The 19,415-nt window shown below is 35.4% G+C and overlaps 2 protein-coding genes across 2 annotated transcripts; both read right to left on the bottom strand.

Moving 5' to 3' along the window:
• Window positions 1-7,717: 7,717 nt before the first annotated feature.
• On the bottom strand, window positions 7,718-11,786 carry LOC107861317 (endoglucanase 2). The gene is made up of 6 exons (XM_016706660.2): window positions 10,694-11,786; window positions 10,318-10,601; window positions 9,522-9,956; window positions 9,029-9,176; window positions 8,662-8,828; window positions 7,718-8,322 (listed from the first exon to the last, which is right to left on the bottom strand). Exons 1-6 carry the CDS (start codon window positions 10,896-10,898, stop codon window positions 7,984-7,986), a joined length of 1,578 nt encoding a protein of 525 aa, XP_016562146.2. The 5' UTR covers window positions 10,899-11,786; the 3' UTR covers window positions 7,718-7,983.
• Window positions 11,787-11,790: 4 nt separating this feature from the next.
• Window positions 11,791-12,700, bottom strand: LOC107861316. Its single transcript, XM_016706659.2, has one exon. It carries the CDS (start codon window positions 12,495-12,497, stop codon window positions 11,937-11,939), a length of 561 nt encoding a protein of 186 aa, XP_016562145.2. The 5' UTR covers window positions 12,498-12,700; the 3' UTR covers window positions 11,791-11,936.
• Between the last annotated feature and the right edge of the window lie 6,715 nt (window positions 12,701-19,415).

The raw sequence follows: 19,415 nt of genomic DNA, 5'->3' as shown, positions 1-19,415 counted from the left end.
TGCTATACTTTATATTGATTAAGAGATGTCAAGATGTAAAGAACAACTAGATCTCAACAAAAATTTCTCAATAACACCACCAACATTCACCTCCAAGTCCACAACAATTGCAACACACGGCCAAGATCAACAATATCAACACACAACCAACTTTTAATTTACATCAACAAGGTCAACAACATAAGCTCAAACCTTTAGATCTAGACACTTTAGTGTTGGTGAGAAAGAAACCAACACTAGAAACAATCTAAACAAACAAAAGACTACAAGATGTAGCCACAAAGAAATATGTCTCGGCCAAGAACAAGAACAACTTCTACACTTTTCTTTTCTTTTTTTGTATTTTTAAGCTAGCTAGACCAAGATTGATCTTGTGAAAACAAAATCAAGCCATGCTCTGATATCAAATGATACAAGATCGACAAGGAAGACACTAACACACACCAAAATAGTCCACGATTTGAAGAACCGAGGATCCCTTTTAGTGACCCCTCTCGGATTGACTACACAATAACAATACAAATACGATAACAATAATATTCTAAGGTGTTCAACACCTATAATCAGCGAGCCACAAACTAAGATTACAACACAATAACAAGAACAAAAATGACACAACAAGATCTCGGGTTGGACACCCAAAATTGAGAATGAACACAATAACAATAATAAGATAGAATGATAGATAACTTGACACACAATGCACAAACACTATGAACCAAAGTGTATATTGAACACTAAGACCCAAGAATTCATACAAATAACATCAAGTTCTTACGGTGGCCTCAAGGGAACGGAATCCCCAAGCAACCAACGTGTCAAAACAAGCAACCAACACAAGTGATTCCACACTTGTTAGAAGTGATACCCACACTTGTATGAACACTCTCAAACAGCTCTCAAAATATCATCTAAGTTATGAGAAAATGACCTAATATATTCTATTTATAGCCTAGGTTACAACTTATTACAAAATGACTAAAATGCCTTTAATGAGCCAACACTCCAAAGCTTATTCCATTAGTTGGCCAGTAACCCGAGCACGAGTTTTTTACGTATTGATCCACAATCACGATCGTACTCGTATCATATGTTATGGCTATATAAACCTGCTTTCATTCACAGGTTTAGATACGAAATTTTCAGAATACAAAATTCTTTCTGACTTCAAAATTACTCTGTGTGATCAATAAAAATGTTCTGTGTGTTCGAAGATATTTCAGTTGTTTGAGGTACCGCTATAATTGGTTTGTTTGGCCATTTTATCCTGGGAGAAAAATTTTGCAACCTCGGGTACAGTGAGGGGAATTATTTCCTTAAGAAAAATCCATGAATTTGGGCAACTTGACCATTTCTGTTTTCATCTTTATTTCTAAAATTCAAATACACCTCTTAGAAAGATCACTTTGATCTTGTGTTGAGGGTATTTACTGCACTTCATTGTGTTCTTGTTTTTAAACATAGAACTAAAGTTAAAGTTGTTGTTCTACATATACAGATTCTGCCTTCCCGTAGAAGGAAATAACAATCTTAAGGAGATAATCTATTATTACAGAATCTGTATTGCTTGTTTTTGAAGATTAAAGTTTTAACTTTATACTCCGCTTGAACTTAACTAGTGATTTGAAGTCATAAAAACTTCATCACAAGTTAAAGATCATTCGGTTGATAATTGAAAGTCATAAAAAACTTCATTGTCAACTAGAAACAAGAAGAAAAATTTAAAGTTACTTAACTTTATAATTAGTATTCTGAAAATACTAAGTATTTTTGTCTTGTGGTGACAGAAAAAATGACAAGCGATAGTCAAATGCAAGATGTGGCAACATCTGTGGGGGCAACTAATATTGCCACATCAGTCGCACAAATGCTCCGTCTATAATGGCACCGGTGGAGAAGCCCGAAAAATTTACGGGCATTGACTTTACGTGATGGCAGTAAAAGATGTTCTTTTATCTCACCACTTTGTATTTGTAACAGTTCACTAGCGAAGAAGCTCCTGAGGTGCCCGAGGAAACCTCGAACAAAGAGCGTTTCGTAATTGTAGAAGCTTGGAAACATTTAGACTTCCTTTGCAAGAATTATATTCTAAGTGGTCTCCAAGACGACCTCTATAATATTTACAGTGGAACTAAGACATCGAAGGAATTGGGGGGGGGCACTTGAACGAAAATATTAAACAGAGGATGCAAGAATTAAGAAATTCCTTATTGCACGATTTATGGACTTTAAAATGATAGATAGCAAATCGATTGTCTCTCAATTACAAGAGTTGCAAGTCATCGTACATGATCTCCTAGCAGAAGGTATATCTTTGAAAAATACCTTAGTTGAACAAATTAAAAATGTTCTTAATACTCACATAAACTGTTTTGTAGGTTTGATTGTGAATGATGCATTTTAAGTAGCAGCAATAGTTGAGAAGCTACCACCTTTGTGGAAAGACTTTAAAAACTACCTGAAGCATAAATGCAAGAAGATGACTGTTGAAGATCTTATTGTCCGACTGCGTATTGAAGAGGATAATAAGGCTGCCGAGAGAATGACAAAAGGGAATTCTACAATTAATGGAGCACATATTGTAGAAGATGATTAAAACAATTCTAAGAAAAGGAAGAAAGTTGAACAAGGAAGCAATTAACCCAAAAAAAAAAATTCAAGGGAAAATGCTTCAATTATGACAAGATTGACTACAACTCCACGGATTGTCGTGCCCTTAAGAAAGACAAGAAAAAGGACCAAGCTAATATGGTTGAGTACAACAAAGAATGTGATGATCTGTGTGCTATGTTCTTAGAATGCAACTTGGTGGGGAATCCTCGCGAATGGTGGATGGATTCTGGTTCCACCCACCATGTATGTGCCAACAAAGAGTTTTTTTCATCATTTGCTCGGCTTAAGTAGAAGAAATGATCTACATGGCTAACTCCGCTACTGCTAAGGTGGAAGGAACAAGGAAAATGTGCTTGAAAATGACTTCGGGCAAGGTCTTGACACTTAACAATGTCTTGTATGTTCCAAAATTACGTAGGAACTTAATTTCTGTTTCACTTCTAGACAAGAAAGGATTCAAATGTATAACCGTTTCTGGAAAAATTGTAATTAGCAAATGAGAAATGTATGTAAGAAAAGGCTATCTCACCGAGAGCCTTTATAAGATGAATGTAATGACTGTTGAAATAAATAAAAGTTCAAATTATTCTTATTTGCTTGAGTCTTATGATTTATGGCATGAACGTTTAGGCCATGTTAATTACAAAACGTTACGAAAACTGATTAACTTAGAAGTTTTGCCAAACTTTGAGTGCAATAAATCAAAGTGTTAAACGTGTGTGGAACGAAGTATGCAAAACATTCTTATAAGTCCGTTGAAAGGAATTCCAATCCCTTAGACTTACAACACACTGACATTTGTGATACGAAGTCAACACCATCACGTGGTGGAAAAAAGTATTTCATAACTTTTATTGACGATTGCACAAGATACTGTTATGTCTACTTTCTAAATAGTAAGGATGAAGCAATAGATATGTTTAGGCAATATAAAATTGAAGTTGAAAATCAGTTAGACAAAAAGATCAAAATGATAAGAAGTGATAGAGGCGGAGAATATGAATCTCCTTTTGCACAAATATGTGTAGAGAATAGAATCGTCCATCAAACTACGACCCCGTATTCACCTCAATCTAATGGAATTGCGGAAAAGAAAAACCAAACTTTGAAGAAAATAATGAATGTCTTGCTTATAAGTTCCGATTTACCACAAAACTTATGAGGAGAGGCTATCCTTACAGCCAATCGTATACTCAACAGAGTTTTCCATAGTAAGACACAATACATTCCTTATGAAAAATGGAAAGGAAGGAAACCCAACTTGAAATATTTCAAAGTGTGGGGGTGTCTAGCAAAGGTCCAAGTTCCAATGCCCAAAAAAGTTAAGATAGGACCTAAGACGGTGGACTGTGAGTTTATAAGATATGCTAAAAGCAGTAAAGCATATCGATTTTTGGTTCATAAATCCGAACATCCGGATATTAATGAAAATGCGTTAATTGAATCAGACAATGCTGAATTCTTTAAAAATATTTATCCGTATAAAATTAGACATGAACAGTCTAGTGGAGGATTTAAACGACCTCGAGATGAACCAAGTGAGAATGTACATAATGAAGAAAATCCAAGACGTAGTATACGTCAAAGAACGTCTACTTCATTTGGATCGAATTTTGTAACATTTCTCTTAGAAAATGAGCCTCAAACATTTAAGGAAGCGATGGCATCTTCGGATTCATCCTTTTGGAAAGAGGCAGTCAATAGTGAGATTGATTCAATCTTAAGCAACCATACATGAAAATTGGTTGATCTTCCTCTCAGAAATAAACCTTTAGGTTCTAAATAGATCTTTAAACGGAAAATGAAAGTGGATGGTACTATTGACAAATACAAGGTAAGACTTGTAGTAAAAGGCTTCAAACAAAATAAGGCATTGATTACTTCTATACATACTCGACAGTAACAAGGATAACATCGGTTCGAATGTTAATTGCCTTGACTGCGGTATATGGTCTTGAAATCCATCAAATAATGTGAAAACCGCGTTCCTAAATAGAGAATTGGAGGAAGAAATTTACATGGAACAACCTGAGGGTTTTGTGGTTTCAGGGAAGGAGAATAAGGCGTGTAGACTTATTAAGTCATTGTATGGACTAAAGCAAGCACCTAAACAATGACATGCGAAGTTTGACCAAACCATGTTGGCAAACGGGTTCAAGATAAATGAATGTGATAAATGTGTATATATTAAAGACACTCCAAATCACCAAGTCATTGTTTGTTTATATGTGGATGATATATTGATCATCAGCAGAGACATTTCTGACATAAATGCAACCAAACGAATGCTCGAGAGCAAGTTTGATATGAAAGACCTTGGCGTTGCAGATGTGATCTTAGGTATAAGAATCCATCGAACTCCACAAGGGTTAGCATTGTCACAGTCTCATTATATCGAAAATGTACTTGACAAGTTCAAATATATTGAATTCGATATTGCCAAGACTCCATTGGATATGAACTTTGCACTTCGAAAGAATGAAGGTGAAAGTGACTCACAATTGGAGTACGCAAGAGTATTGGGATGTTTAATGTATATAATGAACTGTACACGACCAGACATAGCATGCGCTATTAGTAAATTGAGTCGGTACACGAGTAATCCCAACAAAACTCATTGAATGGCAATGAAAAGAGTTTTGGGGTATCTTAAATACACTCAAGATTATGCTTTGCATTATAATAAATATCCCGTGATACTTGAAATATATAGTGATGCAAATTGGATTATCGGATCGAACGAAGTAAAATCCATAAGTGGATATGTATTTACTATCGGTGGAGAATCAGTCTCTTGGAAATCATCCCAACAGACTTGTATTGCTCGCTCTACAATAGAATCTGAATTTATCGCATTGAATAAAGCCGGTGAAGAAGCAGAATGACTCTGGAATTTCTTAGAAGATATTCCCTATTGACCCAAGCCAGTGGAACCAGTATGTATACACTGTGATAGCCAAGCAGCAATAGGTAGGGCAGGGAGCATGATGTACAACGGTAAATCTCGTCACATACGGCGGAGACATAATACCGTTAGGGAACTTCTCTCTGGTGGAATTATCACTGTTGACTATGTAAAGTCAAAGGATAATGTGTCGGATCCACTTACAAAGGGCCTATTTAGAGAAAGAGTGGAAAGGACACCCAAGGGAATGGGTTTAAGGCCTAGGATAAATTAGCATGACGGTAACTCTACCTAGCATACTGGAGATCCCAAGAGCTAGCTTCAAGGAGATCAAATAAAGTTGTGTCTGACAGGTTCAACATTGCTAATTACCTAACCCATTCTCATGATGCAGACAATGTATAGTAATCAAGGATAAGACTTAAAGTGAAAAGTCTTTTAATGATTATCTAAATTTGACAGATTTGACCAAATAGTTTAATCTATAGGATTAAACGTTTAAAAATCACCTATGTGAGGGAGAAGTGGAAGCCGCTTCAAGGAGAATGTTAGTAAAGGCCTATTCTCTAAGCTCTGATGAAACCGGGATGTGTTCACGGCTGAAAAGAACAAAATCGTGAGAACTATAAACGTTAAAAGGCTGGTTGTGTGACATGTATTTTCTAGGTGTACATTAAAACTCGACGGTTCAAAGATATCAAATCTACCAATTGACCGAGTGCATCCGATGCATGTTCACTACGGAAAGTTCAAAGGAAAACTCACTTATCCAGATGCAATCAGTCTTTGCTTGATGATCACATACTTGTTCGTAAAATTTTTATGAAAAATAGTCATTCCCCATTCATGTGGGGATTGTTGGGTTCAAAGTGTGAAGAAAGTGTGAATGGAAAATAGAAAGAAAAATGGTGGAGGGAAGGAGACGTCGATTTGGAAAGTGTACTCCCAAAATTGGAAAGTTCACTAAGTCTCCCACATTGGTGTGAGAAGGAAACTTTGGAGTGTTTATAATAATGAACACTTACTCCACATGATAGGTGAGGCAAGAAAATAGAGATTCCTCGCGCCGTCGTCGTCATCACTCGCTCGGCTTGGATTTGGATTTGGATTTGGAAAATGATCGATCGATGAGATCTATCTTTTTGGACAAACTTTATTTGAATTTCGAAAATACCAAAGGTAAAACGCAAACACAATAAATTTTTCGTGAACTGGTACACTGGAACTGGTATAAGACATGTTCTTTGGATGAACAGACATGAATTTCCAGAAAAGACACACCATTTAATTGAACCAATGCCACTTTTTCAAAGAGGCATGTTATGGCTATATAAGCCTGCTTTCATTGCGTTCGAAGATATTCCAGTTGTTTGAGGTACCGCTACAATTGGTTTGTTTGGCCATTTTATCCTGGGAGCAAAATTCCGCAACCTCGGATACAGTGAGCGGAATTATTTCCTTAAGGAAAGTACGTGAATTCGGGCGACTTGGCCGTTTCTGTTTTCATCTTTATTTCTAAAATTCAAACACACCTCTTAGAAAGATCACTTTGATCTTGTGTTGAGGGTATTTACTGCACTTCATTGTGTTCTTGTTTTTAAACATAGAACTAAAGTTGAAGTTGTTGTTCTACATATACAGATTCTGTGTACCCGTCGAAGGAAACAACATACGGTGCGTGACATCCTCATCAATCTCACCATTCACCTGAATCATAGACTCAGGATACTTAAAACTATCCCTCTTACAAACAACCTGAGAGTCTAACTTAACTACCACCTCGTCGTCTTGAGTTGTGTCACTTAACTTGCATTCCAAGTACTCCGTCATAGCTCAGGTAGACAAACAAGAATGAAACTTAGGGCATCACACTACATGCAAATCATATTACCTGCTTCAAATTAAATACTATGGATGCACTTGGATGAGATGAATTTTATACTTCAAATATTTACATAGGAAGCCCCAACGCAAGAACACTAGGAACCAGAATATGCCCAACTTAAACATAAACATGGCATGGACAAATATAGATGCCTCCAATTGCATACAAATACAAGGTTTCACTGCTAGATTGGAGCCTGGAGGATGTACATCTTGACAACTTCTTTACTTTGACAGAGTAATCGCTCCTAAAGACATATCTATCCTGATACAAAGACGGATTCAAGATTTCGACTTTATAGGTTCAAGTTTTGTATTCCACCACAATTCATTTAATTTACTGTGTATGAAACCAATTACATTGTACAAATTCAGTGAATTTCTTTATATGTATATACATGATTGGGGCCAAAGCTACTGATTTCAGATGAACCACAACTCACACTTGACGTCCACCCCTATCCAGAGAGAGTATAGTTTAGGCCACCAGCCCGGTGAGGGCTGGCTATCTGAATTCTGATGACAGGTTAAGGCAAGGCTTGCTGAGTTAGCCGGGGAAAAACAGCGATGGAGTTAAGTTTTCAGTTTTTCACAAATGACTCTACTTGTGACGAAGAGGTGACAAGGCCTGAGATGAGCCCTACAACGAGAGCACTGTTGTAGGTAGTAGGTTCACTTTCCGAAGTGTTGTTCCGAGACTCTGTGTATGTATCATTAAAGGATGGTCCTCCGACAAGAGCTCCAACTGCAACATTTGGATTAGGATGTCTTGTATGAAGCCATTTGAAGCCATCAGTGCAATTAGAATCAGCATCCACCGGAATTGAAGCACCCCTATGATGAACTTGCTGCGGATATCTACTTCCGTAACCAACAAGGTAGCTCATTTCCATTTTATTGTCTCCCAATATATAATCCAACTGAAAACAAAACAAGAAGTTCAATGGACTTGACATGTAATGCATAAAGAGTCAAAAAAATCTACTGCTTAAGAGCATCTCAAGAAAGAAGCAAATATTTGAGATAAAAGTTTCTTTAAGTGAAATGATTTACAACATATTCTTCTTAGCCCCTTAATCTGTTTGATAGACCATTTCATCTACACAATCATGACTCTGAAGTAATACGAGTTGTTCAACTGAAACTGCTAGAAGGATGTTATTGACATGTTCAATTATCCTTTATGAGAAAATGACATGTTAAATTGGCCAGGCCATTTTACATCAGCAAAAGTGGACCTTAAATAATCAAATGCATACCTGTGAAACTGCAAAGTTGCGCAACTCTATTGGTTCATATAGCTTCCCGCTGCAATATAAATTTGACGTTTGGGAGCTAAGCATGTAATCACTGTAAACAACTGCCAAAAAAGAAGAGGCCACAGAATACTGCAATGGATTCCACTGGTTAACCCATACCAGGCCATCTGCAACAAAATTACAGTTTATTGCATCGACCTTTCTTTCTGAAAGAAAAAAGATCATAATTATACGATGACTAGCTGACATGCTTTTTATTTGGAAGGTAGCTAAAAGACCAGTTCTCTTTTTTATTCCTCGGCTTGAGGTGTATGGTTGGACCAAATGGTCTTAATGATACAATGACTTGTTGACAGGATCACAATACCTGCTGTTCGTTGAGAGGTTGCTACTGGGGATTCAGGAAGAAGTCCGCACAAAAAGGTCTCAGCAGTTTGTCTGTATGACTGGAGGGAAAGACTTTCCTCAGTTGAAATGTCCTTTGAACCAAAGAAATTGACCCTTGATACTAGGACCTGAATCAAACGTAAGAATCTGCGTAGGTTTAGCTGGAGGAATCTTTCTTCTGAATAATTAAAAACTGACTGATTTTCAATTCTTGGTTATCAACATGATTACCGGAATCAGGGCACATGCTTAACCAAATTATACGCCTTAACCTGTTTCTACAAAGCTAAGGATGCAATGCAAACAGATGCACGATTTTGTGTTCTTAATAGTGTTTCCAAGTATTGTATTTTTCCAACTCCATGCTGATTTCCAAACAGATTTCAAACAGATGCTATCAGTTCTAATAGCTTATGTCTAGAAGCTAGAGTTCTGGAATATATGTAACTTCGTGGCATGTATGTGTACACTACCTGAACTCCAGCCAACTTATTTTCCCAAGAAAACCAAGATGGATATCCCCAATTAGCAAATTTGTTACCATTTGTTGACACATATCTTAGGTAAGATTTGTCTACAGAAGCATGATAAAGCCAAGCAGCTGCCCACAAGAGTTCATCCCCAAATCCAGTAGAATTATAAAAATTTTGCACTTCAGGTATGCTGATACTGTACGAACGTCTATAAGTATCAGCAAACTTGAATAACTGTTTGGCATGCGTTAGCAGAGTTCCTGAGTAGGCAGAGTCAATTGACTTGAATACCAAGGATGCAGCTGCCATTGCTGCTGCACTTTCAGCTGCAACTTCTGTCCCCGGATATGATGCATTAATTTGTGTAACGGGCCTTTTTCCTGTCATTGCCTCGGGTCTTTCCCAGCACGTATGATCCAGCTTTGGGTCCCCCACCTTTCTTGCAGAAAAACACATAAAGACACTTCGTTAAGCAGCATTTTCCTTTTCTCTTAATACTGCAGGGGATTGGAACTTGTGTACTATATGCTATGATGCATGAGTTCAGCAACAAACTAGAATAATGTAATCTGAATTGCCTAGAAAGAGAACCAATTAAACTGAAAGGCCTAGATATAGGAAGCTGAAGTTGAGTTCAAGTGGACAATGAAAGTTCTACGTGATTATAGTGCAAATGAAGGAAAGTTCTACGTGATTATAGTGCAAATGAAGGAACAATTGTTTCACATAGCAGATATCACAGGAAGTTCCAACATTGTACTTTGGAAAAACTGAAAATATTTCTCAATTGATCTACCTGAATATACAGGACATCCTCAGAAGGATGGGCATTAATAAGAAAATCAGTGATCCACTTGAGGGATTCGTGGGCGTTGTCCAGCTCGTTCACCATGTTCATGTGGTCTCCATACTCCAAAATAGCCCATGATAAAACTGTAGCAGTGAATGCCATTGGAAACCCAAATTTCACATGGTCTCCAGCATCATACATTCCTTTACTTAAATCCAAATTCACTTCACTTCCATCCTCCATAGCTGAATCTCCTCTCCAAGCAATCTTATTATTCACCAATTTCCCAGCTGCAGTTGATAATTCAGAAATCAAATCAGACAATCAGTACTACTAAACTTAGGACTAATTAAGTGATCAATATGAATATAGCTAGTCTTACACTTCTGTACGTCGAAGAACTGCATAGCAATGCTAAGAGCATTTGCATATTTGTCAACTACTTGGTGAGCTTTTGCCTCTGAAGAATTAGAACGATGAAAATATTTTCGGAAGCTGAACATAACCGCAGCAAGAACGAGAGCCGAAATCACCAGGACGAGCCCCCGCCAGACCCATCTTTTATCCTTGTGTGGTTCTTTCTCCATTCAACTTCAGTCCTCTTCACCAAAACGTTACGAAAAATGAGCTAAATTATACTCTTCCCCTGGCCTCATTATATATGCTATTTGGGTATCTGGACAATCACCAAAATACAGGAGATAGAAGTGAAACAGGCATATTTGATATTTGTATTTTTCTTTTATTGTGAAAAATGATGAAATCTTGATTTAAGTTAGTGACCAAGTGTTGTAGAAACCCAATATTTTATTGAGAAGCTGCCAATCAAATGGTGCAAAGTCAGCAGTGAACGATGCCAACAGTCTGATTCTTGATTTCTCTACTTCAACGAACAACTTTTTGGAAGTACTTGGAACTGTAATTAACGAGAATCATGATAACTTATTCCTCTTTCTAGTCTATGCAACCAATAAAAGCCTACCGCTTACGGAAGGTGGTTCTTTTTTAATTATATTCCAACTATGCTTGCTCCCTCTTGTCAAGCAAAAAATGGGTTCAACTAAACTACATGAAGCAAAAAAAGAAAGGAATATTCTTTTCACAATGTGATTTTTTAATTGCTCCTTTGACAAGTGAACTTATTCAAGTAAGAAAATGCAATACTTAAGTTCAGAAAGCATATGAACCATCCTAAGTTTTCTTATGTCATTGGGTGTACAAAGAGGTTGACAATTAGAAGTTCATTACTATATAGTATTCAGGGGTTGTTTGGTTCATGAGTAGTTACATAAGAGATTTTATTCAATTCAAGAATTGTTTATGCTGAATGACATGTGACTTGTTCATTTATTTAATGTAAAAAAATTTATTTCACATTTTATCCTGCGTAAAATAATATATATTTCGAATATTAATTATGCGGAAAGGAATTGAAACTGAACACTATAATGAATTGTATGACAATTAGTAGAGAGAAGAGGACTGAACGTATTGTGGCATGTTTATTTGCTTAAATCTATTAACTTTATCAAGTTACATAAGTACTAGTACAAAATTTGGACTAAAGCAAAAAGGGGAAATTGGAAAATTTATTGATCTCATCTCAAACTTGAACTTTGCAATGATCAAGGTTTCTCTCCTGAACCTTTAAACATAGATTCAGGAGAAAGAGGAGTAGGAGTATCCAACTGATAAAGGTCAAGTGCAGGACCAACAAATCGAAAAATAATCCAACCTCCAATAATAATAAAAATAGAAGCATAAGCAAACTTGTTTAACCAAAACAAAAGTCCTTTTTCTCCCATGTACAATTCTATTGCCTTCTCAGTCATATTCATTGAGTCCCAATCCTTAGGCGGAGGCTTTGGTTTAACAGCTTGTTTCCCTGCGTTAATCATTTCTTCTTCCTTCTGCTTTCTACGTTTTGATGTACGTCTTCTGTATCGAATCTCCACGGTGTTTGGCGGTGTTATTGGTGGTGTAACGGGTTGCGATTCGCTACCATTATCATTGATGCTAGTTGTGCTGTTGTTGCTGCCGCTGCCGCTGCCACTGCTGCTGCTGCTGCTGCAGCATTTGATGGGAAAACGAAGTGCATGGTGATGCTGAGATTTGGAGGAAAGTGGAATTGGGATAGGAGTTGAGTGTTTTGGGCAGCTAGAGAGCATTGTGGTGTTCATTTTCATTTGCCTAACAGGGAACTTTAGTTAAAGCATCAAAGTGTGAGGCCAGAAGAGGCACATATAGTTTTGATTACCTTATCCTTTTATTTATCCCAAATTTCCCAACTAAGGAGAGACCCCATTATAACCTTTATGATTTTCCTTTTATCAACTTGCTTGCATGTATCTCTATTGTTTTATAAATTATTTGTTCATATTTCATCAATATAAATATCGAATAACTTTGTTCATCAAAAATCACCTAATATTTTATGTATTCTTTTCCTTCTAGATTCTTATAAATGTTAAGTGGCTATCAAGATTGCTAGACAGTTGTGTGTTAATGAACTTTGATTGAACAGTTAGAGTTCTTTATTAGACATATTTTGATTAGATGCAGAATTTTAAATAAGAAAGAATATTATTTAAATTATAGATAATAGAATTTTGTTGCTATAAATATAATAAGGATAAAATAGAAAATAGTATAAGACTCAATCTTATTTATAAAAAAAAAAAGTAGAGTCATATTTCTTTTCTATTAACGGAAAAAGGGCCTAAAATGTTCTTCAACTATGTAAAATGGTGTAAAAATGTCCTCTATCTACCTATTGGACTTAAAACATCTTTTCCGTCAACCTATTAGGCCTATTTTGCCCTACATTTAACATCTAACTAATGACCTACTTCATTAATGACATAGCACATTTCTATTGGCTAATTAATATTTAATTAAACTAATTAATTTTATTCTTTAAAAATCCAATCCGATCCAACCAATAACCCGCCCCAATTCCTTTAACAAAGCACTAAACATCATTCTTCGATCATAATCTCCTCTATTTTCTCCACTCCATCTTCTCAATCAAAAGTATATTGTTGGAGTAACATGCTCGGAGGTCTTGTACTGAAGCTGAATTTGGGTTGATGGTGTAAATTACTTTTCCTATGTTTGTGTTCATTTTTTTCTGTTGCTGCTTCTGAACTTCCTAAAGGATATTTAATGCGATATATCTGTGACAATGGATTAGTTGAAGCATGCTAGCACAAGCTGGTCTTCAAACTATCTTAATTTTTTTTAAGAAAAAAGGGCTCAGAAGTTTCCATTCGACCCACCAACGGCTGTGGTTTGTGATTTTGCCACTCAATACTGAAGAGAATCTTGCTCATTAATGGACGAGTGGGCTTCTGAGTCATTGGTACGATTGTATGCAATTATTTCAGCTCCTTTTAGGATAATGTATCACAACGGAACTTGTGTCCTTTACATTTGTTTACCTAATGAATTTTCCGAAGGTGGAAAAGATTTAGCTATCTACTTATGAGAGAAAAATTGGTTTAGTTGAAGTTCTATGAGAATACGTATGTAAATCAACATTTTGCTTTTCTTTTTTTTAGCTCTCCATAATTGAATCCCGAGTATCTCTTTCAATTTAACTTTTATGTAATTGAATCTCGAAAATTGAGTTTAGCTCCAGAATAAAAATGATTAAAGAAGCATGCAGAAGGTGAATGTCCTTTTCAAATTCACCATCTTCCATAGGTTTATGAGAATTGTATTATGTTCGAAGGATTTAGAACAGACAGGTTAGAAATAGGAGAAGATATTGATATTTTTAGGAAAGAAAAGTTGATTGAGAAACCAGATAAGAAGAGGAGATAACAAATTATGATCTATTTTGTTAAAGAAATTGGGGCGGGTTATTTGGTCAGGGCGGGTTGAATTTTTGGAGAATAAAATTAATTAGTTTAATTAAATATTAATTAGCCAATAGGAATGTGACATGTTATTAATGAAGTAGAGTCATTAGTTAGATGTTAAATGAAAGGGCAAAATAGGCCTAATAGATTGACGGAAAGGACATTTTAGGCTGAATAAGTAGATGGAAGTATTTTAACACTATTTCACACAGGCATTTTAGGCCCTTTTCCGTTCTATTAATAATAAGTGAAAGTTTCAGTACTAGGAAGGGTATATTAGAAATAAAATTACTTTTTGCGGGTATTTTGGTACTTTGATTTTAAGCCTTCTCCTTCATTTCTTTATGCCACATATATTACCAGATCAATTTGGCCCTTTTAACTTTACCACAGAATTGATTAACCTTGTTCATTCTTCATCTTCACATTTTGCAAGTAATTTGCATCTTTCTTTTCTGCCATTGTTTTATTTTTCAGATGAGATTTAACTAAAATAAAGTTTATCATATTATTGAGTATTTGTTATCCATATCGTGAAAATATATATTGGTGAAAAAATTGATTTTGCAGGTTTTTGAAACTGAAACTTGCTCTAAACAGGGAAAAAGGGGCAACACTGAGATTTCAAAGTAATTTCTACACTTCTTTGTTCTAATGTTATATTGTGGAAATATAATGGTTATAATATTTGATTTTGTAGGTTTTTGAAACTAAAACTTGCTCTACAAAGAAAAAAAGGGGCAATACTGAGATCATAATAATTTCTACACTTCTTTGTTCTAAAGTTGTATTCTTAATTATACTCTAAATTAATTGTGATTTATAATTCATGTTATACTGTATATATGTTGTCTGTATGTAATGGAGAAATAGATTAAGTGTCGAAATATATTGAGCCGATGGGGATGCAAGAGTGAAACATTTAGGTGAATCAAATCTAAGGTTATGGAGACGTGTTTAAGTGCCAAGTCTGTATTTCATTTGATGATGTTTAAAATTTAGTTTACATCTTCTAATATTCTGTTCACTTATGTGAATCTAAATCTGCTTTAGTTCTTCAGATTCGTGCTACTTATGATTAACTTATGTATATTCATGGTTTACAAAGTGTTGCATGCTAATGCAACTTAATCTTTGCTCTTCAGGGAGAGATGGTAGAGAAATTTTCAAGAAATGATATTGATCTGCCACCGAGTCTCATTACTAGATGAACCTTGATAAAACTATGTTTCTATTGAGGTCACATTTAAGAACTTATCTACAAAAGGTAGTCTTAAATTATAGTACTTATCATATCTTTAAGTGAACCTCAGTCTACCAACTATTTGCAATTTTAATATAGTACGTACTTTAAGTTGCTGATAGTGTCATTAAATAATAATCTATTTAGGTTTCATAAGATCTCATTTTTAAGTGTATCTCGTGCAGTTTCTTCCATTTTCATTCATTTTTTAATTACTGGTTGGTTGCAGATTGAAAATTATGAATTTCACATATAAAAAGTACTGGCTTATGAAATCGTTTCTCTAGATGAAGATCAGAAATTTGCTGAAAGGTAAAGTTATTTCTCTTAATGCTAAGTTTTCAATGCATCCCAAGTTTATGAATATTAATTACCTTGAATGACTTGGAACAAATAGGTGTATTGACGACATGGAAATGTTTAGAGCATCTAGAACAATATGTTCTCTCACAGTTTGCCTTGCGGCTTCAGGTCCCACTTGAAGCAATCCTCACCACTTTTGGAAGATGATACGGGTAATCTTGCCATAGTCCATACCAGTTGATTGAGTTAAAATATGTTCATCCTCTCGTTTATCCATTTATGTGTGTGTTTCGTGTAATTTATGTCTTTTTAGGGATAAAAGAATTTCTCAAGTCCCACATTAATGGTTATATATTTTTGGACTTATTTTTCCCTGGTCCTTCGAGAAAAAGATTCAGTTTCTTCATAAGAATATAGGAGGTAGAACCAATAAAAGCAACGCATCCTGAAATAATAAAAGGTTTGTTGCTAAATCTATTCACTCATCAGATATCTAAAAAATTTAAAATTTTGTTTTAAGATGAAGGATATGTGCCCCTTTCTGTTTCAGATACGCCATGTTAAGCTACTGAAAGAAGATCTTATGATAGCTTTACGATGGAAATAATTTTGGGCAGGGATGTACTAAAAAATGCTCATTTGGTTATTCGATATTTAAGAACAAAGATGACAGGATGAATATAAGAAGGTCAACCCTTCATTGATTTTGCCAAAATAATTATTTATAGTGGAAAGATGGTACTTGTTTTGGAAGATGAAAGTAAGCAAGCAAAGAATGCTAGCTGCTTGAAACAATGACAAAGAGGATATCTGAAAATGACGAGATAAAATAACCTTTTTTTCTCGAAGAAGCATAGCACTCCCCTTTTACACGAGTATGGAATATAGATAGAATGGTTTGGTCTGACATTTTTGATATCCAATGCAATGAAAGATTTACCTATTTTGTTGGTTTGTTCATTTCCTTGATGTCTAATACAGTGAAAGTATTATCAAAGTTGTTGGTGTGTTATATAGCATTTGTACTTAGTTTTCAGTCTGACTTTGATGGGGGAGGCCAACTTGTTCATACAAAGACAATATTTTTGAAATGTTCATTCTGTTGGAAGGCAAGTATGGTGATAAAGTTGAAACATGGATGTGGTTGAATGAAAAAGATATGTATGTATATGGATTCTGTTGGAAGGCAAGTATGGTGATAAAGTTGAAACATGGATGTGGTTGAATGAAAAAGATATGTATGTATATGGATCAGACAGTTTAGATTGTTCTTCTTTGTCCTACATATCAAATTGTTAACTTGAAGGGATGGAACTCCAGATCTTTCCAAGAAAGGCAGTGCTTCTAGAACGACATCTCTCTTTCAGGCCTTATCACAAATTAAAAAAAAAATACAAGGTGGGGCACATAAACCTTACCTCCGATCCTATGGTGGTTCATAAGTTAGCTAGCCTACTAAGACCGACCAACTCATGTTTTCCTTATTAAATTTTATTTTCTTAAAAAATATAGGTAACAGAAATAATAAAATAAACATACCAACTGGTTGTCTAGCCTTATAAATCAATTTCAGTATGAATAAATAACATCCATTGTATGCAAAATCTCACATTATGTTCTTAAAAGCAGATGCATCTTTCTCAATCAATTTCAATCATCTGTGGTTTAGGTTCTTCTTTACACAATTACATAGCTCTATGCAAAAGTTAGAAATGATTGAAATAGTAAAACTGTGCTAGGTTGCTAAAGTTTTACAAAGCATATTGGTCGAGGTATTGACAAACTATTATCTACAACCTTTAGATTATAGGTCTGTTTTATAATACACTTACGTGGACTAATGAATTAAAAATAGAGTTGATCTTTTGTATGGTGCATTTATCTGGCATGTTTCTTCTCTATCTTGTGAGGAGGCTGATGCATTGTGGTTGTATATGAGCCCAGTTTCAACTCTGACATCAATTGTTGTAAATCATGTTGCATAACTGTTTCCATGAGAGTTTTGTTAATATGTTTTCTGATAAGAAGATGCAAGAGTCAGAAGATATCAGGGTAAAGACTCAAATTTCTCATTTTCAGCTAATTTATTTCATTGATTTCTACCACTTGAAGAGGAGGAGGTGAGAACCTTTTATCAGAACATTTCATTACGTTTTTGAAGAAAGAAGGAAAGAAAGAAAGAAAGAAAGAAAGAAAGAAAGATGTATTGTTCTATACGAGCTTATAGCTAATAAGTTATTACAGTAAACTCCACCAAGCTTAGCCTCCAGTAAAATATAATTGTTGTACTAAGAAAGCAGTGTCTTAACTCTGTTCAGATTATGACTTACTCCCTGACAAATCAAGTACTTCCAGTTTTTTCAGTGGTCTCAGTTTTTCGAAACCTGTTACCAAATTAGCAAGAAACTTAAAATGGACATGTTAAATCATGTGACAGTCATTGATGACAAATAATTCCCTCCCATCGACAACAATTCGCAGTTTCATTAGCCCCCCGCGATGACAAATAGTAGTCGCCTGTACTGTATTTTATGTTTTCCTTGAGCTGCAATAGAGCAGTCCTTTATTCATTCCAACAACAATAACAACAACACCATCCATTTGCCATGAACAGAACCAACAACCACAAATATACTTTCTTGCTATTAGTCATATTCTTCTTCTTTACCTACAATCCACTAGTTACATAGGCCACTGGATATTGACAACACTACATATATAAGAAAAGAAGCTTGATCGTTATCTGCGCTGGTGGGAGGTAGCAGGTACTCTATCGAATAGTGCAATAATTGATGTAGACTGGAGTGGAGTTACGTGAGTACCTTGATGATACAATGAGTAGGTTCTCAGCCATAAACCCACATTCCGTAATATAATGGCTAGTGAAAAGATGGAAAATCCTACTTTTTTCACAATCATTAAACACCTGCTCCATGCAATCAGAGATGATAAAGAGAAGATCACTACACCAAGCTCTGTCATGTAAAGGAAAACGTAGCAAAACTACAGTAACATAGATTGCTATTTCTGCACCCAGGCTTTCAGTTCATTCTTAAATGAGAGTTCTATATGGGATATGCGAAAATACTTATGTGTTCATGATGGCTGGCCTATTGAATTTCAATGATTATGTTGATCCTTTTCTTATGTTGGGTTCTGACTAATTTTTTTTTTTGTGTGTTTGTATAGATAATAAAAACTCTGAAGCTGTTAGGACGGAGCCTTTCTTTACAGGCACTGATGGTGATGTGTATTGGAGACTGAAATGCTATGGCGACAAATCCATTCTTTTATCTCAAGGTTGGTTCAAGCATCTTACAGTTTGCTCTGTTTTTGGTAACCGGCATTTGAATGACCTTCTCTTTACCTATTCCATATGCAGATGTAGGAGCTGATGATACTGCTGCATCAGATGAAAAATGGTCTGCTTTTGACGTTGAACAGAAAGAAATCATTGAGAAGCGCATCAATTATTTGAGGTTAGTAATGCTAATACTATGCTTCAATAAACTGATAAAGATTTCCAAAACTGAGTTCCCATTTATTTTAACTTGCTATTTAAAGGTGATGAATTTCAGGATCTGCCTAGAATAAGAAAACAAGTGCATTGACTGGAATTACCCTTCTGACTGCTGCTTAAATCCCCTCTCATTTTTTTGTCGGGGTTGAGTTTTTTTTTTTTTTTTTTTTTTTTT

This window comes from Capsicum annuum, chromosome 2 (genome assembly GCF_002878395.1).
Source record: "Capsicum annuum cultivar UCD-10X-F1 chromosome 2, UCD10Xv1.1, whole genome shotgun sequence".
In the NCBI taxonomy this organism is placed as follows: Eukaryota; Viridiplantae; Streptophyta; class Magnoliopsida; order Solanales; family Solanaceae; genus Capsicum; species Capsicum annuum.
The sequence above is the reverse complement of the archived record's forward strand: the minus strand, read 5'-3'. Positions and strand labels throughout refer to the sequence as shown.